The sequence below is a fragment of the Myodes glareolus genome, chromosome 9, assembly GCF_982192425.1.
Source record: "Myodes glareolus chromosome 9, mMyoGla1.1, whole genome shotgun sequence".
In the NCBI taxonomy this organism is placed as follows: Eukaryota; Metazoa; Chordata; class Mammalia; order Rodentia; family Cricetidae; genus Myodes; species Myodes glareolus.
Window position 1 is genome coordinate 5764309 of NC_142034.1, and position 26687 is coordinate 5790995.

A 26687-nucleotide genomic window follows, 5' to 3' on the forward strand; every position below is an offset into this window, starting at 1 on the left:
ACCTGAAATGAATTGTTGGTGTCTATGTATGTGCATTGAGTTAGTAATGACTTCCCAGAGGGCTCCCAATCCTCGGGCCCCTCACAGCTGTTCCTTGGGACTCCTCAAGGGCTTGGAGTCTGTTTGAGTCCTGGGAGATGGGTGGGGACACCTGAGGAACCCTGACACCCTATGGTGTGCATGATCAGGAGAGTCCTGAAACCGAGCTGGTCAGTTCTCTTTCGGGTTCTCTGGACGCTGGTACAGCCGGATGATGCCTTCATCATGAAGCTGTTTCCATACTGTTTTCTCTAACTGGAAGTCATGGTTTCTGTAAAAGATCAGCCGTTTCCACGTCTTATCATAGTAGTGGTCGGAGAATCGCTCATGGCCCTGGGTGATGAAGCCATAGGCACTCACCTGCATAGAGATGGGGGAAGGAGCTGAAACTGCCCTGGCTGTGTCCTGGGCTTCTGTCATGGGAAGTCTGACCCTTTCTCCTTTATCCTGGTTCTGTCCCCAGGGGTCTGCATGCAGGTTCCCCAGGGACACATGCATGCCCATCCCACTCCCCATTCCCATTGGAGGTTTTCAGCCACCCCTGAGCTGAGCTCCACAACCTTACCTGGTCACAGAGATGGAGGGCCGTCAGCAGTAAGAGGGCACCAGTGGTGGGGCGGTATATTCTCCAGTGGGCAGTATTAAGGGTCTTTGACCTCAGAAACCTGCTCAAAATACACAGATGCCCACTGTCAGGAGACAGCGAGGCCGAGAGGGCACAGCCCCTCCGTGGGCTTTCAGCCCTCACCTGTTCTTCATGTAACGGATAAAGTCTGGGTGCAGCAAGAGGTACCTGTCCATGTCCAAGGTGTCCCGGAAAGCTTCCTGGGGCCTGTGCCTGGAGTCAGGGAAGGATCACTCAGGACCTGCTCTCTTACCCGGCCTGAGGGGGCCAGGACGGGGTCATGGTGTGACCTCTACCCCATCTCCAGGTGGCACAGAGACAGCCCCACCTGTCTAAGTCTTGTCAAGTCGGCCAGTGACTTCTCACTCTGGCCTGGGCTTTGGGTCAGGAAGGGAAGCGGTACCTGAACCAGTGAAGTTTGGTTTTGGCCATGGTCTGGTTCAAAAACATGGCTTCTAGCCACTCGTAGTCTCGAGTGCCCTCCAGGAAGTGTAGGTACCAGACGTCCTGAAGACCAAGGACAGCAAGTGGTTCAGCAGTGCTGTGCTGGGGACCGTGGGCTGGGCGTGGCCCCGCTCGGTTCCAGACTGTCCCCTGGCTATGCTGTGGCCTGAGTGACCGTTCCCACTGACTTGTCCTCGTATGGCGACCCAGACTCCATCCACACACAAGGCATTCACCTCTCTGTCACTCCCCCCTGCAGAGGCTGTGTGGCCACGCCCATTCCTCTCTTCTCACCTTTCCCAGAGGCTGTGTGACCATGCCCACTCCCTCTTCTCACCTGTCCCAGAGGCACATGCTGGAAGCCCCGACTGCCCAGTATGAGGATTGACTGGACCAGGGAGAAGGCAGTGAAGCCATAGAAGGACGTCCGGGTCCCCACATCCTGTTCATAGCCTTTAATAACGGCTCCACTCAGTCTATATGGAAAGACCAAAGTGGATGGCAGGGATGGAGGGGAGAAAATTGCGGAGGTGGGTGAGAGAGGATGGGGCAGGGGAGGCAGGAGTTGGAGACACACTCCACTTTCTAAATAAAAGCACTGGGACACTTGTCTGCTCTCCCATAGTAGTCCCTATGGACAGGCACGAGGCTGGAGGTGGAGAACATACCGGAAAACATAGTCATGGCTGTCTATCTCCTGGCCCACGTGCGAATCGTTCAGGATGCCCCCGTTGCCCACCACAGCACAGGTGATACACCTGGAGCTCCCCGAGGGGAGGCTGGCCAGGAGCAGCTGCTGCTGGGGTACGGGAGGGAAGCGGGTCACGACCTTCTGGACCACTGGAACAGAGCAGGGCTCCATTCAGAGTCCCTGAAGGAAGCAGAGCCCGGACAGGAAGCCGGCCACCCTCTGCCCTGAAGGGAGGACTCACAGGACTGATTGAGCTCCATGAAGCCAAAGGGCGGTGCAAAGTGCTCTAGACGGTCCCACTCGCTCTGGGTGAAGTGGGCACCGTCCAGGAAGAGAGTGAGGTTGGGCAGAAAGATATTCTTTAGCCACGGTGACTTGGAGGCCCTGATCTTCACAGAGTCGGGGCAGGTCTATGTGCGGGAGGATGTGTCAGGCAAGGGAGGGGCAAGAAAACTCATCAGCCAGAGGCTGAGTGGGCACCATCAGCCAGAGGATGGGCTGGGCACCATCAGTTATAGGCTGGACTGGGCATTACAGTTCGAAAGCTCCTACTCATCCTCCCTCTATCACGCTGAACCCCGTGTCTGGCTGCCTAACTCTCCAAGTATGGGCCCTCAAAAACAGTCCTGCTCAGTCCCTAGCCAGCTACACCTTGGTAAGTCTGAGGACACACGTGGTATGCCCACTATACTGTTGGGACAATGATCCTGTTCTGTGTATATTCACAAACAGATTTTCCATATTGCCTTTCTGGGCAGGGGTGAGAAAGGTTAGGGAAGCGACATGGGGTTGAATGCCCGCAGATTTTCTTGAGCCTGGAGGAGAGTGAAGAATGTTCTAGACTCAGCTTTCCAGGGACGGCAATGTTCCTGGGGGTGGGGGGCAGCAGCTGGGCAAAAGGCTGTCTTCTTGTCCGTTAGTCCCACGACCATAAAATAAAGATTCTTGTCCCACACTCCAGAACTGGCCACACTCTGTCCCCACAGATTGCTGATCTGCCCCAGGCCTTCTTCAAGGCTTCCAAGGCAAACAAACCCTTCCCACCCATCTCCTGCTGAGTGATTCAGACCTTGTATGGACCTGCCTTCTCCTCCCTGATTGGCTGTCATAGGAACGTGGGCTGGTCCAACAGCCGTGCTGGGCCAATAGCAGTGCTGGGCCGAGCTCAGGGTGGGCCAAGGTAACACTGAAAGCTGAGCCTAGAGGAAGGGGCTGCTTGGGATGGGGGTGGGGTGTGGAGGTTGAGGAAGTGAGGAGGTCCCAACTCACCGCCTGCAGGCCCCCCACATCCAAACTGTATTCTTCCTCAAAATCCCACCGAGGCTCAGACTTGAAGTCAGAGGCCTTCAGCCTTTGAGTTCTTTTGGTGGTGGGGCGTGGGAAAGAGGCCAGGGGTGGGTTGACCTGGGCTGCCTTCTCCTTGGCTGGAACAGCTGCTGTGGCCCTTGGCCTCTTCCTCTGCTTTGTCAACACTGCCCTTGTAGTTGTCAATATCTTGCCCCTACTTTCTGGAACAGGAGTCTTTGCCGCAGGCTCTGCCTTGCTCTGATCCTTCCTCTTCTCCTCCTCCTCTCCTCTGGCCGCCACACTGCTCTGATTCTTCAGGCCCAGAGCTCCTGTCCTGACAGAGGTCATCTCCTTGTCTTCAGGTCTTGTACACTGACACCTGGACACAGAAAACTCTTGATGAAGGTTGGGTGTTATACAAACAGGCCGGAAACATCACTAGCAGGCAGGGGTACGGCTCAGTGAGGAAGAGGGCTTACTGTGTGAGTGTGAACACCCGAGTTTGACTCCTCAGCACCCAGGTTAATAACACGAAAGAGCAGCAGTGAGGACAGCCGTGCATGTCCCTGTAGCCAGCGCTGGTTTCCTTTATTATCTCCACCCAGTTTTTGAGACAGAGTTTCTCACTGAAACCGATGCCCTCTGACTCAGCTGGATTGGGGGACTAACCAAACCCCAGGAATCCTCCAGGATTGCAGGCTGGTGCCTATAGGTGCCAGAATCTGAACTCAGGATGCTTGTGTGGCAATCACCTTACCATCTGAGTCATCTCCCCTGCTTCCAAATTCTACTTTTATGCAAGCCTGTTGAATGCATCTCTGATGGTTTGAATGAGAAAGGTTCCCACAGGCTCTTATGTTTGAATGCTTAGTTCCCATTCAGTGAAACTGTTTGGGGAGGATTAGTTCTGATAGCCGAGAGTAGACAGTGGGTGACCACTAGTGAAGTTACTGACTGACTGTAAATGGCCAATTGCTTCTGTCTGCAATTTCTCTCATGTGCCACCTCTTTACTTCCCTAAGAACTAACTGTGTTTCTTTACTAAGAACTGTTTTTCTTCCCTAAGAACTGCTATGGGTGTTTTTTTCCCTCTGCTGTGTGTTTATCTCGTGAAAATATTCCATCTTCTGGGTACATATATAGCTGTGGATGGTCAGGAACATGATTCCTGCCTCAATGTTTAATTCTGATGAATAGAAATAATACTAAGATATTCTTCACTACTCAGACTGGCATAGGAAAGTAATAGCATTCTCAGTCACAGAGACAGATAAATTTAGACTTCAGAACACATTCAAAGCATACTGGTTGCTCCTGGAGACGAATACACAAGGACAAATTCCCAGGTGTTTATTGCTGATTCAAGGTCAGGCATGAAGCAACTTTGGTAGACATGACCCTCTATGGTTTTTGACTTTCTGCAAATAATTCTAACCTCAAGGTTCAGTCAACTAACTGTTTATTGTTAAAGTCCTGAATTTCAATGTCACTTTCTGTCTGGGAACTCCGAGAACTCTAACAATTTAGGCTACATACATAACCAAGTGTTACTCACTGTCCGGTCCATGTGACTTCCCTGATTTTAGAGAAACTATGTGACTTATCTCGTGTTATGAGAATGAGTCGGGCCCTGAACATGTAACGTATGATTGTTCTGATTTTGGCTGTGAAAGAAGGCTGCTGTGGAGAGCTATGTAGAGAGCTTCCCTGTGTGCAGAGTATGAGTGTGTGTGTGTGTGAGTGTGTGTGTGTGTGAGAGTGTGTGTGTGAGTGTGTGAGAGTGGGTGTGTGAGTGTGTGTGTGAGTGTGTGTGTGAGAGAGTGGGTGTATGAGTGTGTGTGTGAGTGTCTGTGTGAGTGTGTGTGAGTGTGTGTGTGTGTGCCAGGTGAGTGTGTAAGAGAAGAAGAAGCATGAGAGAAGAGAGAGTGAGCGAGGAAAGAATGAGTGACGTAGAAATATGTGTGTGTGCGTGCGTGTGAGAGTGGGTGTGTGAGTGTGTGTGAGTGTGTGTGTGAGTGTGTGTGTGTGCCAGGTGAGTGTGTAAGAGATGAAGAAGCATGAGAGAAGAGAGAGAGTGTGAGTAAGGAAAGAATGAGTGACGTAGAAGTATGTGTGTGTGCACGTGTGAGAAAGAGTGTGTATGAGCGTGTGTGAGTGTGTGTGAGTGTGAGAGAAGTGAAGGAACTGTGTAAAGTGCTGTGTAATGAACGAGCTATGTAAATGGAATATATAACTGTGATTATGTGGAGATATTGTAACTGTGTGGAGACACATTCTCAGAGAGCATTTTAAAGATGAAGTAAAAGAGAAATCTACCATCAGAAAGCTTGTGTCTTTCCTTATTTTCCCTCTCAGAAAAAGTCTAGTCCTCAGATAGATAAGAACTGTTCCTAAGCCCTTGGTATCTGAGACATTTCTTTTTGCTCCCCTGGAACTGTTGTGGGAGCTGGCCTTCCCTGGGCTGCTGTAGATTAGGAGATGGGGCCTTGTTGGAAGAGGTGTCCCTGGAGATAGATTTGAAGTTTCAAAACCTAAGCAAGGCCCAGTGTCTCTTGCTCTCTCTCTGCCTGCAGATCAGGATGTAAAGCTCTCAGCCCCATACCTGCCTGCCTGCCTGCCTGTCACCAGGTTCCCTGCCATGATGATGATGATGATGGACCAAGCCTCTGGAGCTGTAAGGCAGCCCCAATTAAATGTTTTCTTCTGGAAGTTGCCTTGGTCATGGTGTCTCTTCACAGCAATGGAACAGTGACTAAAACAGCGCCTTCCATTGTGTCGCTGCCCTCAGCTGGAATGAGACAGAGAGAACTCCACCTCTAACCAGGTTTTCTACCAGAAACAAATATTTGAAGCCCCATTTCTTCAGCATGTTTTCTGAGACAGGGTTTCTTTGTGTACCCCTGGGTGTCCTGGAACTGGCTCTTTAGACCAGGGTGGCCTTGAACTCAGAGGTCTGCCTGCCTCTGCCTCTTGAGTGCTAGGATTGAAAGTGTATGTAATCACTGTCTGGCTTCTTCATGTCAATGCCTATCTTTCTTATTCCTGGCCTCACCACTTAGGAAGATAATTCAGGACGATCAAGAAGTCAAAACCAGGGGCTGAAGAGATGGCTCAGAGGTTAAGAGCACTGGCTGCTCTTCCAGGGGACCCAGGTTCAATTCCCAGCACCCACATGGTGGCTCACAACCATCTACAATGAGATCTTGTGCCCTTTTCTGGTCTGCAGGCAGAATACTGTATACATAATAAATAAATAAATAAATATTTAGAAAAAAGTTCAAAGCCAGTTTGGGCTACATAGTGAGTTCTAGGCCATCCTGGGCTATGCTCAGATCCTACTTAAAACAAACAATATATTGAAGTCATTCCACATTAAGATATCAATTTCGGGTGGCAAGCTGGTATATTATTGAACATGCTTCATGTAACAGTCACTTCAGGGCATTATAGGACTCATCCTAGTTTTGAGAGGTAGTACTTGCCTATAATTGCAGCAGTGGGAAGGCTGAGGCAGGGGAATCAATGAGTTTGAGGCTAACTTGGGTTATATAGTGAGACACTGTGTGTTTGTCTGTATTAGACCTATCTATCTGTCTGTCTGTCTATCTGTCTGTCTATTGCTACCTATCCCCTCCCTTCCTCCTGTTTTCAGGGCTGAGAATCAAACCCAGGACCTCAGATGCTGGGCAACTGCTCTACCATTGAGTCACACCCCTCCCTCAGCCCTTTCTCCTTCTCAGAGCCTCTTTGGGTATTATACTCCACAACCTGGCTTGGGAAGAGCTGTCCCTGCTTGTCCTGAGGTGCAGTCAGCTTGGTGACTGCCCAGCTCTCGCTGGCATGGGCTCAACAGTCAGTAGCTGAGGTTTCCCTGGGGTAAACCCTCTGCTCAGGGGACCCCTCAGAGGGTCTTTTCCAGGCTCCCGTCTCCCACAGCTCCCAGCAACATCACTGTCCACAGACACCTTTCTGTGAGTGGGTGTTACACACCTTGACCCCTGCCTGACACAGGAAGTGTTAATCTCCTGCTCCACAGCTGCCTGGGCCATGGAGACCCAGGGCAGGATAGAGTAGTTCTGTTGTCTCCTCAGTGTGCTACACAATCAACAACTGCACTGAGATTCAGCCTTCAAAAATCTCTAGACCAGAAATGCTCACCGGCCTATTTACCATACAGGTGAACTTGGGAGCCAGTGGGGTTGGCTGGGTACGGGGCCCTGGAGGGATTCTCCTGCAGCCCACTTCTCCTAGACGCTTCTTGCTAGCAGCCTTGGAGTCCTCCACCTCCCTCCCCTTCCCATGTTCTTCTAGGGATGATCTTTGACACGGTGACAGCTATTGTCATTGATAAAATACGTACTTGAGAACTGAGCGGTCAAATGACAAGAATAGATAGATAGATAGATAGATAGATAGATAGATAGATAGATAGATAGATAGATAGAGAAATAGATAGGTAGATAGATAGATAGATAGATAGATAGGTAGATAGATAGATAGATAGATAGATAGATAGATAGATAGATAGATAGATGATAGATAGATAGATAGGTAGATAGATAGATGATTGATAGATAGATAGATAGATAGATAGATAGATAGATAGATAGGTAGATAGATAGATAGATAGATAGATAGATAGATAGATAGAGAGATAGGTAGATAGATAGATAGGTAGATAGATAGAGAGAGAGAGAGAGAGAGAGAGAGAGAGAGAGAGATAGAGAGGTAGGTAGATAGATAGGTAGGTAGGTAGGTAGGTAGATAGGTAGGTAGGTAGATAGATAGATAGATAGATAGATAGATAGATAGATAGATAGATAGATGACAAAAGGTTAGGGAAGCAGAGGTGCACAAGTCTCTGTGAATCTGTGAATCTCAGGTTTGCTGGTCTACCTAGCAAGTTTTTGGACAGCAAGGGCTATGTAGAGAGATGTTATCTCAAATAAACAGAATTCCATCAGACACAAACACATTTGATGTAGGAGAGTCTTCTATCTATCTGTTGCTTTCATTGGTTAATTAATAAAGAAAACTGCCTGGCCTGATAGGTCAGAACATAGGTAGGCGGGGAAGACAGAATTGAATTCTGGGAGGAAGAAAGCAGAGGCAGAGAGCTGCCTGCCATGAAGCTACCAGGTCAGACATGCTGAATCTTTTCTGGTAAGCCACGAGCTCATGGTGGCATACAGATTATTAGAAATGGGTTGAATCAATATGTAAGAGTTAGCCAATAAGAGACTGGAGGTAATGGGCCAGGAAGTGTTTAAAAGAATAGAGTTTCTGTGTAATTATTTCAGGGGTAAGCTAGCCGGGATCTTGGCAGGAATGCAGCCCACTGTTTCTTATTATTACACACAGTTTCATACCTCAAGGAAAAATAAATATCTTCTAAATGAACCCTTGAAGTAAGCAAAAGTGGGGAGACATTTACAGGAGACTTAGAAGATGTTTTGCGTTTTTTTTTTTTTTTTTTTTTTTTTTTTTTTTTTTTGCACGGGAAGGGGTTGTTGAATCAACCTTCCCCCAAATCACAATCTAATGACCATGAAGGAAAGGGACAAATCTCATCCAGGTAAAAAGTGTTCCTAAACAAACATGACGGATCACACCTGTAATCCCAGCACTCAGGATGTAGAGGCAGGAGGATCAGAAGTTCAAAACCATCCTCAGCTACACCACCTGCAAGGATCAAGCTCAGGTCAGAGGACAGAAATGCCTGGGTGTAGCCCAGCTCTGTGACCAGCAGGGCAGTGTACTATCCAGTGACTCACCTTAGCTGTCTGTTGTCCTCACCCAGAGGAGTGGGAAACCGGAGGGGTGTAGAACAGCCTGTGCACATACACACTGAGAGGGGTCACTGCGATATTGGGAGCACTGGACACACCCAGGTATTGAGCACTAATACAGTCAGGGAGACCCTCGTTTCCTGATCACTTCTCTGTACTTTCTTTTTTCTTTAACCTGTTCCCCTGTAGCTCAGGATGGCCTTGAACTTGCTGTGTAGCTGAACTTAAACTCCTAATACTGCTGCCTCTACCTCCCGAGTGCTAGGATGCTCTATTATCCTAGTTTGATACAGGAAATCAGACAGGGGCTTTGTTCGTGCTGAATGAGCATTCCACCATTAGGGCCACATTCCAGACTCTTTACTTTTCCCCGTATCTATGAGAGGATGAATGTATTGTTTTCAAATGTTAAGAGTAGCAAAACTAGCAGGCTGTGGTAGCAGGTGCCTTTAATCCCAGTACACAGGAGACAGAGGCCAGTCTGGTCTACAGAGCAAGTTCTAGGGCAGCCAGGGCTACGAAGAGAAACCCTATCTTGAAAACAGAAAACAAACAAAGTAATAATACCAGAAAAGCTTTTTCACTGAGCCTGAAAATAGGGTCTTACTGAGAGACATATTTAATGTTCTAGAAGTTCTTGTGGAGGTCTTCAACTGGGGCACAGATTTGACAGTGCCCCCTCACCCCCACCAATGGGAGGTCTTAAACTCTACTGACTCCCTTCTCAGGATGAGAATGTCTCTGAGACACAGGAAATACACAGGCTAAATCTTTGCTTCAGGTCAAGGAGAATGGCATTGAGAGCAAGCCCTTCTCCAGCTGCCCTGTTACTCACCAGCCCTTGGGGGCAACTTGCCTTGTGTTGTGTGTGCTGTCTTGCAGACTTGGTTCACAAGTCCCCAACTCCTGCCTGCCTTCTCCTATAAGCCTCCTGGTATCCCAGGCACCTTTGGTCACCACCGCCACCCCTATTTCCATCTTTTTCAAGTTCTGAAACTGGCTTTCCTTCTAGAGGTACTTCAAACGACTCCTGACATTAACAACCCATGTGGATCTATAGGTGGCTTGGAGTTCCCCAGGCCTTTGCTTTTTCTGGGACTCGCAGGATTGGCTCCTTACCTGGAAGGCTTCATGCTGTACTCCTTAATGAAGGAGGGCAGAATAAAGAGCAGGGTCAGCACAGCCAAAAACAGGACACCCTGAGTCCAACGCGTTCTGCTACAAAAGATCATCATGGTACTTGGCTGATTCCAAGAAGCATATCTTAGGGCTTGCTGTAGAAATTTGATTGCCCCCTTGCTCCGGTGTGCTGACCAGGAAGAGCAATACTTTAGCCTTACACTGAGGTGCTCTGGAGAGCAGGAGAGATAGAGGAAGGGTGGAGTATGCTTTAAGTTGGCATGGATTGGAGGAAGAGAAACTCCTAGTCAAACAACTTTATTTTTCTTTTAATCTCTGAAGCCAAATTCTGCCGAATTATACGAAACCATGTATCTGTCATAAACAGTATCGCTTTTATCTGGTCACTTCTTCTCCCAGCCTCATCCATAAATGAGAGAAGCGGTGGCGTCCACACTCAGGTGCTCACAGTAGGGACCCCATACACGGTCACCATTGTGGGTCAACTTTTTTAGCTTCTCTGAAATTGTGGCCGGAGCAGCAACAGCAAGCAGTGTGTCTGAGACTCGCTTGCATCCAGGGAGCATGGAAGGCTTCACAAAAAGCATCCAGGGCTGGGGAGAAGGTTTGGTGGTTGAGAGTACAGGCTGCTCTTGCAGAAGATCCAGGTTCAGTTTCCAGTACCCATATGGCAACTCACAACTGTCTGTAACTCAAGCTCTAGGGGATCTACTGCCCTCTTCTGGCCTCCATGGGGTCCTTCAATGCTTGAGCACAGACATACTCTTAGGTGCACACACATAATATATGTTTAAATAAGAGAGTTCTAAGCCTAACACAAAAGTATATACAATAAGAACAAATATCAAGTAGAAAAATTAGAATTATAATCAGCATAAACAATATCAAGCAAGAAACGTATGATAAATGTTTCAATAATCATTCTAGCCTATAATGTCTAAGTCTTGTATTAGAAATAACTTGGCCAAGTCACGAGAGGTAAGCAACTACAACTATCTATTCTTCAACCCCCACTGAAGGCCTGAAAAGGAAGATAATATGACTTGAATAAACAGGAAGTGCAATCAAGCAAAACATGCAGTAAATGACAGAAGACTGGCTACCTGGGCAGGGCAATCACCCAATGTCTCATTTGCAACGTTGGAGCAACCAATTTTGGCTAAGACCTAGATTAACTGACAGATCATTTTCAGAGCCAGGAAATTTTTCAAAACTGTCTTACCCTGTCTTGGCAAGATTTGGTGGTCTTTTTTCTTGAATCCTGCTTGTCCTATCCGGACTTCATGCATTTTGTCAGTGGTTGAGGCATGGGCAGTTCCTTGCCCAAAGGACAGTTGTGCCAAGAAAAAATACAAGCTCCAAATGGAGTGTCTTCGGTGTTCAACATTCTCTCGGGAACAGATCCGTACTGCCAGGAGTAATTGTGTCTCACATCAACAGAACCCTAAATTATTTAAATGCCACATTCTACAGTTTTTTGAAGTGGTTAAGATTACCTATCTATGTGGAATAAGTCTCTATGTATCTAAAGAACCTGATTAGTCTAACTATAAGTACGACAAACTAGATGACTATTGACCTATAATTCTTAATACCTATATAGCTTAAAGATGAAGGCTTCATATTAAAATATTAAACAATCTTTAAACAATTGTGCAGCAAATGAGGAAAATGACCTCAAAATATAAACAATGTATAATTATCTTGATCAGAGGTAGAAATGTATAGGACAATATGATAAATATATCCTAAAATTGTATCAATATACAAAATGTCTTAAGCAGAGGTAGAAGCATGCATGCATGCAATATGACAAAATATCTTGGCTTTGGTGTACAAATATTGTAAACAGAAATAGCAGAATATTCAATATAACAAATATTGCTTGAATTTGTATCAATATACAAGCATCTATACCAATGTAAATTGCCTATAAATAATAAATCACAAGTATTTACTCTATTACTCACTATTATTATTAGTGAGAGTAAGATTACACTGTTCTACCTATTATTCCATCCAATTTTCCTTTTTTTCAAAGAGATCCTTGAACCCACTTAATTTCCACCCCACCCCGATATCAGTTATAATCAACCCTATTTGATGTCCCCAATCCTGAGGACAAACTTTGTTGGGAAAGGGGACGTCGTCTTCTAGAATTACTTCCAGCTGTCATGGGGGTGGTGCTCTTTCTATGGGATCCTGTGAAAGTAAAATAATGGTTAAGTTCCAAGATTACTGTCTGGTATTATTGCAAATAGTCTCTGAATATTCTGTAGGGTTTTTCTGGTGTTCCTATTTGAAGTTCTGGCCAACAGTTAACCAAGTTGAAACCATCTTGAGCAGCTGGTACCCAAAGCGGTCTTATACAAGTATTATCAGCATCATGACATCATTTCAACCAGGTAGAGTCATTGTTGTGGGGGTCACATCTTCTTCCTGGAAACTTCAGAGATTGCTGCAGGAAAATTCATTGTTCACTGTGGAATACTTAAACATTATTTATATAGACATATATTCAACAAAAGGTATGATAGAGACAAAAATAGGTATGGAGGAAAGTAAAAGTTTTCCTAAATTCTTTCTTCTTTTTGTCCCATACCAGATGGCTCCTGACATGAGACAGAAACTCTGATTTTTTTTTATTTTAACAACATTCTTGGACTTAGAAAAGGACAGTTATTGTCAAATTCCAAAGCCAGTTTTGATTTCTAAGTTATTTGTGACTATTATTCTACTGGGCAGCATATATACATATATATACACATATCAGTGATTTTTACACTCAGATGACCTTTCCTAATAAATCATAATTCTCTTTGCTTGGTGATCCTATCTGGAGAGTTATCTTTTCCTCTTTAGGCATCTAGATGTTCAGGGTCTCTTGACTTTTTGAAGATGCATATTTTCCTGCAAAGATAAGAACAGAACCCTGCCCCAACCCTTATTGGTGTGGGAGAATTGTCTGTAATATGTCAATCACGTTTTAAATAAACGCTGATTGGCCAGGCAGGAAGTATAGGTGGGAAAACCAGACAGGAAGTAGAAATGATGCAATGAGAACAGGAGAATTCTGGGAAGGAGGAAGTTGATTCTTCCCAGTCCTGCGCAGACCACCGAGGAAGCAGGATGTGACCTGTCCCACTGAAAAAGGTACTGAGCCACATGGCTAACATAGATCAGAATAATGGGTTAATATAAGCTACAAGAACTAATAAGTAGCCTGACCTAATGGGCCAATCAGCTTTATAACTTATAGAGATCTCTGTGTGGTTTTCTTTGGGGCTTGCTGGCTGTGGGGTACTGGGCAGGACAAAAAACCCCAACAAGCCGGTCCCTCAAGTTACATGTATGAAGTTTCCTTACCACCTGTATGGTTGTTACCTCTGTGGATAAGCCATCATTTCTCTTTCTCAAGAGGTTTCTCTTTTTCAAAGTGAATCTTTACTAATTTTGATAGTATTCATAACTTTCTTCTCCTGTGGAAAAAAGAGCAAAACCCCTTCCCCAACATAGCATATCTCCTGGTTTCCATTGTGAGATCAACACATCCTCAAAATACACTAGCTGATTTAATTCAGAAGTTTTTTCTATTATTGAAAGTCTCTCTGCTGCCATTGTTCCTTTCTCATTAGCATTAAGGAAAACTCAAGGTTAATAAAGCATTATGAAATCTATTTCTGGGAATATTTTTCATCCCTTTCTTTTTATTTAGCATATCCTTTATAGTTCGATTTAATCTTTCTATAACTGCCTGACTTGTAGGATTGTTTGGTATACCTGTAATATGCTTTATATTATAATAAGCAAAAAACAGTTTCATTTTCTTAGAAACATATGTTGGACCACTATCTGTCTTTATCTGTGCAGGTATACCCATGATTGCCATAAAAAAATATAATAAGAGTTCTTAATAAAAAGCTCTTAACAAAAGTCAATTCCTTTACTGAATCAGCCTTTTCTGAGCTCAAAGCATTTGTCACTGAAAACCTGAATAAGTGTCAAAGGTGTGGTGTGTATATTTTAATTTTCCAAAATCTGCAAAGTAGAACACATCCATTTGCTAAATTTCATTCCTTTTTGTGACCTTTGGGTTACTCCCTGCAGATAGCAGTGTTTGTTTATAGAAAGAGCAAGTAGGACATCTCTTTATAGTCTCCTTATCTTGTTGTGATGTAATAAAAAAAAGTTTTCTTTAAACCTTTGCTATTGGCATGATATTTTTTATGAAATTCTGAGGCCTTCAGCACATCTCCAATTGACAATCAATCAATTTCTGCATTACCTTGTGCTAGAGGATGTGGCAGACCTGTGTGGGTTCGGATGTCTGTTATGTATATGGGACAAAACCTATTTCTGATTATATCTTGAAGCCGTATGAATAATGAAGTCAATACTTTATCATCTGGCATAAATTCAGTGGTTTCAATATGCAAGACAACTTTTCTGCATAATGCAAACAAGTAACTGTATTGAGAGGTTCTTTAAAATTCCTTAGTACCATGAGAATAACATATAATTCTGCCCTAAATCTTCTGATTTGTAACCTGTCTTCCCTGATTTATTTGCATCAGTATAAAATGTACAGGCTCAGGTTATTGGTGTGTCACATACAATGCGGGGAAGAATCCAAGTAGTTCTCTTTATAAGCTTAATTCTATCACTTTGGGAATAATTGCTATTAATTTCTCCTAAAAAGCTCTTTGCTAGGGTTCATTATCTTTCCACAATTTTTTAAATTTCATCAGTAGTAAAAGGCATTATAATCTCTGCTGGGTCCATACCTGTTAGTGGACGAAGCCTCAGTTTTCATTTTATAATACATTCAGAGATTTTTTCACATAAGTTTTTAATTTTTTACTTGGTTTATGTGGTAAAAGATCCATTCTAAGATAATATCTTCTCTTTGCATTAAAAGTTTTGTAGGGAAAATTCTGGAAGGTAATATGACTAGTATATAATTAAGATTTGGATTCACCCTATCCACATGTGCCTCCTGTAATTTTTCTTCAACAACAATCAATTCCTTTTCCACTTCAGCTATTAATTCTCTGGAACTACTTAAGTCTTTGTTACCATCTAAGGTTTTGTTTAAGTAAATTATTAGATCAGGTGTTATCCCAACAGCCGGTCATAGACTGGGAATGTCTCCTAACAATCTTTGAAGGTCATTAAGAGCCCGTGATCGGTCTCTCCTAATTTGTCTCTTTGTGCTCTAATTTTCTGTAAACCTTTTTTATGACTTAGGTAATTGACAAAATCTCTTCTTTGCATTTTTTCAGGAACAATCTGTATTTGTTTTTCAGGAACAATCCCCATTTAGGCAAAACTTTCTTTACTTCTTTAAACATTCTTTCTAAAGTATCTATGTTTGAAGCAGAGTGCAAAATGTCATCCATGTAATGGTACATTATAGATTTAGGAAATTTTTTATGTATTATTTCCAATGGTTGACTTACAAAGTATTAGCACAGGGTGAGGTGATTGAGCAATCCCTGTGGGAGGATGGTCCATTGATATCTCCTAGTAGGCTGAGAATTATTATGAGTAGGCACTGTGAGGGCAACTTTTTCTCTGTTCTTTTCTTGTAAAGGTGAAGAATAAATAGTGTAAATAGTGTAAATATCTTGTAAATAGTGAAGAAACAATCTTTTAAATCAATAATTACAAGAAGCCATCCTTTTGGTAAGAGAAGGCAGAGGAATTCCATATTGTAGAGGGCCATAGGTTGAATTACTTTATTGACAGCTCTTAGATCTGTCATCACACTTCATTTACCAAATTTCTTTGTAATAACAAATACAGGAAAATTACAAGGCCTGATTGCTTCTTCAATATGGTGAACATCTAATTACACCTGTACCAGCTGTTCTAAAACCTGTAGTTTTTCTTATGTTAAAGGCCATTGATTAACCCATGTTTTCAGAAACATGAGTTTTGGGGGCTTCAGGATTGTTAGTCTTGGTGTTCCATTGCTGCAGCAGATCACGACCCCATAAATTTACTGTGATATTAGCCATATATGGGCTCAGCCTCTTCTCTGTCCTTCTGGCCCTATGCATTCAACCCATCTCGTGCTTTATTTCACTTGAGATAGGGTTTTAATTCCTCTAATTCTTAAAGAGGTCAATTTGGATGCCAAGATTCTGGAGTAATGACACTCATGTCCACACCCATGTCTATCAAACCCACAATTACAATGTTATTTATATGCACTCTTAGCTTTGGTCTTTGACCATTTATAGAAGTCTGTCAAAACATATGCTTCCTATTTCCAATAGGAATTTTTGATTCACCTTCCAAGTCTATTCCATCATCCAAAACAGTACAGTTTTTTACAGCAGGCAATGGATTTTTAAATTTTCCTGGTGAGACATGTCCTCTACAGTGACTGGGAATGACTGACCACATTTGCCTTGGCAGCCTGCAAAAGGCCCCCTCAAGGACTTTACTGATGGTATCACGTTGCCTTGTCTGTCTTTTGTTGATCTGCATTCACTGGTCAAATGTTGGCCTTTGACACACCCCCTACATAATCCAGAAAATTGATACCTTTTATTTTTACCATTTCCAGAGGAAACATTATTTTTAAGAATTCCTTGTCTACAATCCCTTCTCAGATGTCCTATTCTCCCAAATTAAAGCATTTGGCATTTTTGTGTCTCTTCATACCTTTCGAAATTGTATCTCCTACCCAATCCTCAGATTATAGACAAATGTCTCAACATCCATTGTATGCAAGTGCTGATTGAACCTTTAAAGGCCCAAGTATCATTTTGCAGTCTAAGTTGGCATTTTCAAAAGCCAGAGATTCCATAAGTACTCATCTAGCATCTGGGTCTGTTACTCCTATTTGTACAGAATTAGTTAATCTTTGTAAAAAGTCACTAAAGGATTCTCTCTGGCCTGTTTAACCCTGGTATATGATTCAATTTATTTTCTTGGTTCTTAAATCCTGTCCCACGCATTTAAGGCTGCTGAATGGCATAGAAACAAGACTTATTCATCATTAAGAGCTTGAAACTATGGATCAGTATAATTGACCTTGCCAAGAATTTGATCTTAAGAAGTCTCAAGTCCTTTTGCTTTTCTCTGTTGTTTTAAAATTTTTGATTCTTCTCAGAAACAGCATTTCCACAGTAGTTGTGACCCATCTTCCAGAACTGCTGAAACTAATTGAAGCAATCGTGTGAAGTAGCCTTACTGCTTGAATTCCATGTTTTTATCATCTCTCTAACAAATGGTGAATACAAACCATAAGATACTACTGCCTGTTTAATTTCTTTTGATATCCATCTACATTCCTTAGATTCTTTTAAGCACCTAGAACTTGGTTCTTTTTCAGAATTGTTTACAAGGTAGGAAGCTAAAACCTGGGTAAGCTATCCCTGACTCTGACAGGTCCTGGCAATGTTAAATACTGTTCTTTTATATTCTATCCCTGCTCGTCAGCTCTGGTAATTTCCTCAGTCATTTTAAACCTTTTTCCTACTGTCTTATGTAAAGCCTGAATCTCCTGGCCTGTATATATCTCTAGTGATTTCACTGAGGCACCTAGCTTCTGGTCCTCATTCTGCACATGTGGTTTCAAGGTATGAAGTTTTTCCTTTAAAGATAACATCTCATCCTTGGGCATTATTTGAACAGTATACAAACTGCCTTTCTGGAGAGATACCCTATCTGTTAAGCTATCATAACTTTTTAACCATTCTTGAGAGTCAAATTCAATAGTATAAATTCTTTCAAATAATTTCTCAGTATCCTTTGACATGAATTGAATTTTGCCTGTCAAATTAATGTTATCCTTATCAATAGTCTTAATTTTTTCAGCTAACTTTTGATTTTTCGATAGTATTAATCCTGTCAGCTAGCTGTTTATTATTAGTCTGTAAAAGATTGTATCATTCCTAAATGTGCCTCATTCTTGACTCTATTATCAAACCATTTTTTAAAAAATATAATGTGAAAAAGAAAACTAAGTTTCAATATCCAATAAACGATTGTATAACCATATAAGCCTTGCAGAATACCATCCAAAGTATAAGCAAAAAGGTTATTAAATTCCTAGATGGCAATATTGTCTGCGATTATATAACTTTCAGGTTTATTGATTTATTTATTAATCAAAGAGTTACCTTTGTTATGAGATTCCAGTAAATTGTCGTAGGTGTAGTAACTTTTATTGGTCAGCAGGTGTCGCTGTTGCAGCCATGTGGCAAAGAGAGTGACTGGCAGCAGCACAGTCCTGCACCACTTTGGTTTCACGTGTTGGTGTCTGGTTAAATACTGACAAATATGCTTTGCTTGACAAATTAAAAGCAATCAAATCAATTCAGGATATGGAGCAAGGAGCCCAGAGCTCATGAGCAGGGAGCACAAACCAGGAGCTGCATAAGTCACTGTGCAGCAGGGAAAGTGGCAGTGGTGGAGGGAAAATGTGCACAAAGCTGGAAAATTTCCAAGTCGCCATGTTTAGCTCCACTGTGGCACGGTTAAAAAAAAAAAAAAACCCACTTAGTAGGTGAAATCAGGCCAGGCGGTCAGGGATGGGAGATCTTCTGGGCCTCAGACCTTTTGGGCCTTTTAGACCAGTCCACTTGATAGGTGTGGAGTTGGGATCCACATGGGCACCAGATGAAGATGGGTGCTAAAAAGAAATCCCACACTAGCTCAGAATTGAGTATAATAAAGTGATATACTTAGATCACAGTCCTTTGCACAAATGGGAAACAGAAACCGAATCCAGCTACTGGAAGAGAGAGCGAGTGCATGTTTTAAATCAGCATTTAGAATATAAGAGTCCACACCCTAGTGGACGAGCAACTTAAAGGCTACTGGCTAAAGGAATTCCTACAGCAGTAAAAGTACTGTGGACTAAATGATCTTGCTTCTAGGATACTGAATGTTATAAGGTGTCACTTGGAAGGTGGTTTTGGAGGTTCGTGGGCCTGAGTTTATTGCTCGAATCTCACTGTTTCTGCCTTTGCCTGAAAGCTCTTGGCCCTTGTTCACAGCACGCACCAGTGAGTGCCTCATCCTCTGGCTTCTCCATGGCTGCAGGGATGTTTGGTGGTATGGACCTAGGCCTCCCATAAAAAATAAACCATGGATTCACCTCTGTTTCATTATCGTAACCCCCTGCAAACTGGAGTGGTCCCAGCCATTGCTGGTATGTTTCTGTGTGGACCCTTCGCTTGTCTGGATGCAGTACCCCTGGTGCCTGCAACACATTTGCATTTAATTCCAAGTGGAATACATCAGACTATTTTGAGCATAGTTTAAAATTGCAACCCACTAGATATAGTAGGAATATATCCTTGTGTGCTCCCTCCATTCCTTTTGTAGTCACTAATGATTCCCTTTTGGGAGATGTTTTAAATTCCAGTACCTGCCCTGGGGAATAGCTGGCCAGTTCAGCTCCACAGAAAGGTAAAGATTATGGTGAATTGGAAATGGGTGCTGGAAGTTTCACAAATGTTTTTTCAAACCAACTGGTGAAACTCTTAGAAGAAAATGGCACCGGAATTAAGTCACAAACAGCCAAGGAGCTAATGAAAATCCTTGAACAGGCCAGTCCCTGGTTTTTCGTTTCAGCAGGGTTAAATATTCCCGATTGGGAACAGGTGAAGACAGATTTACAGAAAGCTCTACATGATAAAGGATCAAATCCCCATTGCCACCGTCTCCTTGTGGAGGCTGGTTAAGGATGCATTATTAAGTCAGAAGGTAAAAGTGAAAGAACAATCCTCGGAGGCTGAGAATGTGCTGAGGGGGTCCAGGAGGAGGAATCCTCAAGTCACTAAAGACTTCAGAAGCCTCTAGTTCAGACACCCATCGGGATACAGATAGTGAGGAGCAAAGACTAACTCAAGAGATTAAAGTCCTCTGGAGGAAAATAAAAAGATGTTCTATAAAGGACCGTCCTCCTTCAAGAAATCCTGACTTTCAGAGTCAGTTGTCACTTCTTGAGTCTTTGGTGCCCTCAGGCAGGTTTGCCCTGCCTGTAGTAGAAATGTCTAACCCAAATAATCCAGGTCAGATTATATGAGCGCACAATCCTCTACAATTTAAGGACATTAAGCAATTGAAGGAGGCCATCACCACATACGGGACCCATGCCCCTTTTACTCTTTCTATTCTTGAGTCTTTTGGTGCCTTCAATCTTACGCCCCAGGACTATGTTGAACCACCTTGAGTGGCAGACATTATTTTGATGCAGAAGTATCAGGAACATTGCACACAGATGGCAACTTGTAAAATGAACGGCGGGCCACTTCCCACCACCCGCCTGGCTAGCTTTACCTGAAATAATTACACGGAAACTGTATTCTTTTAAACACTGCCTGGCCCATTATCTGTACCCTTTTATTGACTAACGCTTACATATTGATCTAACCCATTTCTAATAATCTGTGTAGCACCACGAGGTGGTGGCTCTCCAGGAGGATTCTAACCTGCGGCTGTCTTGGAGAGGAGAGTCATGGCGTCTGCCTCACTTCCCTTCTTCCCAGCATTCTGTTCTGTCTACTCCACCCACCTATGTTCTGACCTATCAGGCCAAGCAGTTTCTTTATTAATTAGCCAATGAAAGTAACAGAAATACATAAGACTCTCCTACATCTGCGACTTGTAATGTCACAGTGGGTTCCCTGGGAGAAATGTTGACATGCTTACTGGGGCTGGGGTGTATGCTGGAAGTGTCGGTGGAACATCCAGGGATGTGCTGGAAGGTATGGGAGTGGTGCTCACCACTCAGCCAGTGAGTCAGATGATAAAAGATCAGGGATTTTTCCCAGCAAAGGCCTAGGGAAGAGATTACAAGGGGATCCTCAATCTGTGGCTGAAAAGACTCATGTTACATGCCAGTCTGGAAATCGTATGGGACTGGGGCATTTTTAGCAGGGGCCATTGTTGGACAGCCTTTACTCATTCCACCCATTCCTATCTCTTGGCTGTGTGACGGACCCCTCTGGATTGATCAATGACCCCTTAATAAGGAAAAATTAGAAGCTACCCAGGTGCTAGAACTATAGCAATTGGCTTCAGGGCACATGGTACCCTCAGCATCTCCCTGGAACACTCCTATATTTGTTATAAAGAAGAAATCTGCAAATGGCGCCTTTTGCAGGACTTAAGAGCTGCAAATTAATAAAACTCTGATTCCTATTTGAGCTACTCAGCTGGGGTTGCCTGCTCCTGTAGCAATATCAAAGGATCTGCATTTAATTACTATTAATTTAAAAGATTGCTTTTTTACGATCCCTCTGCACCCTGCTGATTGCCATCACTTTGCTCATAGTATTCCATCTACTAACCTAAAAGAACCTCATAAGAGACAGCACTTGGGTGGTATTGCAACAAGGGATGGCAAATAGCCCCACTATGTGCCGACTATATGTCGCCCTGGCCATTGAGACAGTTAGGCTTAAGGACCCTCAGCTGGCAGGACCCACCAAAGCCTCTGTGCTAGATGCCTTTGGTGACTTGCAAAATCAGTTGAGCCTAGCAAATTTACAGATTGCTCCTGAGAAGGTTCAGACCCAATTTACTTATCTGTATCTTGGGCATTAGTTATTACAAAATGGTGTGAAGTCCCAAAAGATTGCCTTGAGATTGGACCATTTGCAAACACTTAAAGATTTTCCAAAAGCTCCTGGGAGACATTAACTGGATAAGGCCCAGTTTAGGGCTTCCTACAGGTCAGTTGCAACTGCTTTTTAATGTCCTCAATGGAGATCCTGATCCATTGTCATCCAGGAGATTGACTGATAAAGGGCGCCAATGTATTACACTAATTGAGAAGGCGCTACAGCAAGCTCATATACATTATATAGATTACTCTATACTTTTACAATTGTTCATTTTTAGTTCTGATTGTGGACCTACCAGAATCTTCTGGCAGGAGGGTCCAATATTATGACTTCATTTTCAAGCCTCACCCTCCAAGGTGGTTGGGGCTTATCATCAAACCCTTGTCTCCTTATTATTCAAGGCAGAAAAGACTAGTGTCTTGATAAAGAGCCAGATAAAATCATTACCCCTTATCCAGCCAGCAACTCTTGTGGCTTCAACAGCATAGTGATTACTGGGCTATATTTTGTAGTACTGTATTGAGTCAATTTGATAATCATTATCCTCCTAATAAATACGTAGATTTTTTTGAAGATGCACTCAGTTATTTTTCCCAGAATTGTGATGTTCCAAACCATTCCAGGAGGTCACATGCCATTTACAGATGTCTTCTCCTCAGGCATTGCTGCAGTCATCTCCCAGATGATTGTTAAGCGAGTTTTCATTGAAACACGATCCACACATGTTGCTGAACTTCCTCAGCTCCTTGTTCACAACTTGGTGCTGCGATAGCACTGGCGTTACATTGCCCTTTACGTTACCAATTGCGAGGACTCTGTCCAGACTGTGAACAAGCAGGACACTGGGGTATTGGTTGCTTAGACAAGGAAAGCTGTCCCCCATCAAGTTCCTACTTGTCGAGTTCAGCCTCGACGAGGTCGTATATTCTAGGGAAGGGCTATGTGGATGAAAAATGTCAGGAGCACAGAACAGAGATACAAAAGAAACACAGAGACATAGAATAGAGTAGGGAGGGCAATTCTACAAATACTGAATTTGCCCACATTTATTTTTCATATGCTTATATACCCCAAACCAAAAAGAGAGAAAAGAAGGCAAGACTTCTTTAACATGACACAAAGAACAAACAGAGCAATTACCTGCTTCAATACCTAAAGCATCAAGCAACTATACCCTGAGTTAAGTATTCTGATGTTTAGGCAGGACATGCAGTGACCACACTGTAGGCAGCCACTCCCTGGGTCAAACCTCCTGTCATATCCTTGAAGGAGCAGGAATACGCCTGAAGTCTCTGACCTTTATCAAGATCAAACGAGCCTACTTCTGTGGGCTCCCACACCTACTCCACAGGAAAATCTGCCATATCTCCTGGGTCTGGTGGCTGAAGACTGTCACTGGCCTGGAACTTCTGCCCCCAACAACCATGGAGGAACGTCAGGAGGATTGCCCACATAGCCAATAAGTCTCTGTCATTTATAATAGATTTAGAAACTACTTGGTCTGTGTTATGATTTTAGCCAACCAGCATGGCTGGCACTTCTGGGTTCCAGGGACATGCATGTGCAGACAAGGCCTCAGGCAAATGCCAGGCCCATGTTTCAAATGTGGGAAAACTGGCCACTGGGCCCAAGGATGCCCTAATCCTCATCTTGGTCCCACGAGACTTTGTCCAAGATGCCATAGGGAAGGACATTGGACAATCAATTGTCCTTGTGCACATTATGGCATGGAGACTTCAAACCCAGAAAATTCCCAAGTTAACCTTCTAGGTCTGTCCATGGATGAGTGAGGCTGCCCAGGCTCCTTTGATCTGACCACAACCATCATCTGTAACAGGGAGCCACGGGAAAACATCACAGTATCAGGATGGCCCATCTTCTTTCTCTTGGATACTGGAGCCACATACTCGGTATTGAGGGACTTCTGGGGGCCTACTTCTCTTTCTAGTTCCTGTATTGTCAGGGTGCAGGACAGTCTTATCTATCTCAGCAGACCCCACCACTTAACTGTGTTTTTAGGGGTAATTATCTCACTCATTCATTTTTAGTCATGCTGACCTGCCTGGTACCTCTTATGGGAAGAGGTTTTTTTTAGCAAAACTAGTAGATTTTATTTCATTTGCTCCTTCCATTCACCTTACTCAGATTCGCCAACAGCTCCCCTCCTCCTCCTTCTGGCCTCCCAACCTCTCAGCCCCAATGTGTCTTTTCCTCTACCAGCCTCTCAGCTGGACCCCCAAATCAGGGACACCCAAAACCCCTCTGTTACTAAATATTATTCCCCATTATTATCTAATTACAAGATCCTAATAAGTACATAACCGAAGCTCAGTACCCCATCTCTCTCCAGAGCCTTAGGGGACTTAAGCCTATTACCTCTGACCCTCTAAGAAAAAAGCTACTTCACCCACCTCCTCTCCCTTTAACACTCCTATACTTGCTGTTAAAAAACCTTATGAAACCTATTGCCTGGTTCAATACATCGCTCATTAACTCCTCAATGATCCCTCTTCATCCTGTAGTGCCTAACCCTTACACACTCCTTTCCACTATTCCTCCAGGAACCTCCCACTTCTTAGTTCTAGACGTCAAGAATGGTTTTTCCTCTATTCCTCTCAGCTCTCAATCTCAAAACATCTTTGCCTTCACCTGGCCTGACCCTGACACTCACCTCTCCACACAGCTCACCTGGATGGTCCTTCCCCAGGGATTCCGGGACAGCCCACACCTCTTTGGTCAGGCTTTAGCTTCTGATCTACTCTCACTGTCTCTCCCCAAGTCTAAACTCATACAGTATGTAGATGATATTATTTTGCAGTTCATCCTTGGAGATTAGCAAAACTGATACTTCCGTTCTTTTAAATTTCCTGTCCGGAAAGGGCTATAGAGTCTTACCGTCTAAGGTCCAACTGTCTAGCTCTCAGGTCATTTACTTGGGATTAACTATTACCCTAACCCAAAAAGCTATTACCCTAGACAGAAAAAAGCCAATTCAGTCAATTGCAATTCCTTCTACAAAAGAAGAGGTTTTATTGTTCCTAGAAATAGCTGGCTTTCTGCGTTCCTGGATCCCCTATTTTTCTCTTCTCGGCCACCCCTTATACAAGGCAGCTCTCAGATCTCTGCATGAGCCCCTTCTCCATCCCATTACTAAACTCTTCAGAGACTCCAGCAGGCCCTTATCCAGGCCCCAGCTCTTCATGTCCCAGATTTAACTCGTCCTTTTTCCCTCTGTGTAACAGAGAAGGAGGGATATGCCCTTCGGTTCCTAGGACATCAGCTGGGACCTTCCTTTGCACCTGTAGCATACCTGTCAAAGAAGATGGACCTCACCACTCAGGGCTGGGCACCCTGCATATGTGCTTTAGTAGTGCTGAGCTTCTTGTCTGCAAGTCAAAGAAACTAACTTTTGGGTCACCCACCACTGTCTTCTCCCACCACAGTCTGTCCCACCTCTTAACTTACAAAGTCTTACAAACCTTACTCACTTCCCGAGTTCTTTCCCTCCAGGTGGCACTAGTAGAAGATGCCACACTCACTTTCCAATCCTGCCCACCCCTTAATATCACAGATCTCCTACCTCAACCTAACATTAATTACTCCCCATCTCATTCCTGCATAGAAACCTTAGAGGATCTACTGCCCCATCCCTCACATACACAGGAGGGCAAACTGTCTCAGTCCACTTATGCCTGATACACAGATGGCAGTTCCTATTTATGTGAAGGGTCCCTTAGAGCAGGCTATGCCATAGTACCAGATACTGGGGTGATAGAGGCACAAGCACTCCCTGCCCATACCACTAATCAGCAGGCTGAGTTAATAACCTTTACCCGTGCCTTCCACTTAACAAAGGGACAATCTTTAAATGTTTACACAGACTCCAAATGTGCCTTTCATAGCCTCCTGTCCCACGCAGTTATGAGGAAGGAGCATGGGCTTCTTATGATGAAAAGAGGATCCATAACTAACTCAGGTTACATTATGGACCTGTTAAAAAGCCTCCCATCTCTCCACAGCTATAGCAATTATTCACCATTGGTCTCATCAGACTGACAGTTCCATTATTTCAAGCAGCTAGAACAGCAGCATTCCCGAGCCCAAACCTACCTCAATCACCTCAGGGGGTTCATACAGTATAACCCACATTCTCACAGATACCCCCTGACACCCCACAAATCCTGTCCTACCTACAGCAGCTCTTTCATCCTAATAACAAAGCTCTGTTTCATTTTGTTAAGGCTCACTTCCAAACCACCCCTGAGGACTTAGAGTTCTTAAAAGCTATCACTGCCTCTTGTAAAATCTGTCAAAAGTCAGATCCTAAGACCAAACATCGTAGCTTCCTTTCTTCCACCCACCAGGCCAGAGGCTCCCTTCCAGGAACTGACTGGCAGCTTGATTTTGCTCATATGCCCAAAGTCAGACGAGTTGTATCTCCTGGCTTTGGTGGACACCACGTCTGGGCGGACTGAAGTGTTCCCCACTACTAACAAGAGGGCCCCGACAGTTTCCGATGTTCTTCCCCGAGAAATTATCCCTAGGTTTGGAATCCCGACGTCTCTTCAGTTGGATAATGGCCCAGAGTTTACCTCCCAGATCTCTCAAACTTTATCTATGGCTCTTAACATTCCCTGGCATTTTCACATCCCACACCACCCTCAGTCTTCAGGGAAGGTAGAATGAATTGGCGGTTCCTTAAAAAAAAATAAAATGTTCTTGTTAAGATGTCACAGGAGCTTCACCTTGACTGGACAAAACTTTTGCCTCCGGCCCTTCTTTGGCTTAGGGATCCCCAAAACCCCCTTTCCATCTCGCCCTTTGAACTGATGTATGGGAGGCCAGTTTTAACCTAAAACTGGTTAAAATCTCCCCTAAAACCTCTCCCCTTCCTGATCACCTGCTTACTCTGCTGTTATCCCATCTTCGCTCCATATTATGGGATTTTTCTGACTACTCATTACATCAACCATGGGCCAATTAAAATAGAAGATCAGGAAGTATTCTCCCCCCCTCAAGACCAACACCCCTTACCCTTTCCCCCTAAATGGCAGGGCCCTTTTAAAGTAATTCTTGTAATT

General features: G+C 43.8%; 1 protein-coding gene across 1 annotated transcript; it reads right to left on the bottom strand.

The window, feature by feature from the left end:
- Nucleotides 1–210: 210 nt before the first annotated feature.
- LOC148120745 (alpha-N-acetylgalactosaminide alpha-2,6-sialyltransferase 1-like) lies at nucleotides 211–10110 on the bottom strand. The gene is made up of 9 exons (XM_087910851.1): nucleotides 9995–10110; nucleotides 3069–3465; nucleotides 2041–2209; nucleotides 1777–1948; nucleotides 1446–1584; nucleotides 1068–1171; nucleotides 788–877; nucleotides 605–704; nucleotides 211–399 (listed from the first exon to the last, which is right to left on the bottom strand). The coding sequence occupies exons 1-9, from the start codon at nucleotides 10108–10110 to the stop codon at nucleotides 211–213; spliced, it is 1476 nt and encodes a 491-aa protein (XP_087766977.1).
- Nucleotides 10111–26687: the final 16577 nt, after the last annotated feature.

Bases quoted from the DNA above. Each gene is read 5' to 3' on its own strand.
- LOC148120745 (XM_087910851.1), bottom strand. From the start codon at position 10,110: ATGATGATCTTTTGTAGCAGAACGCGTTGGACTCAGGGTGTCCTGTTT. The intron at 1,949-2,040 runs GTGAGTCCTCCC...GCTCTGTTCCAG, and splicing joins CATGGAGCTCAATCAGTCCT to TGGTCCAGAAGGTCGTGACC. The intron at 1,172-1,445 runs GTGAGAAGAGGG...CTTGGTCTTCAG, and splicing joins AGCATGTGCCTCTGGGACAG to GACGTCTGGTACCTACACTT.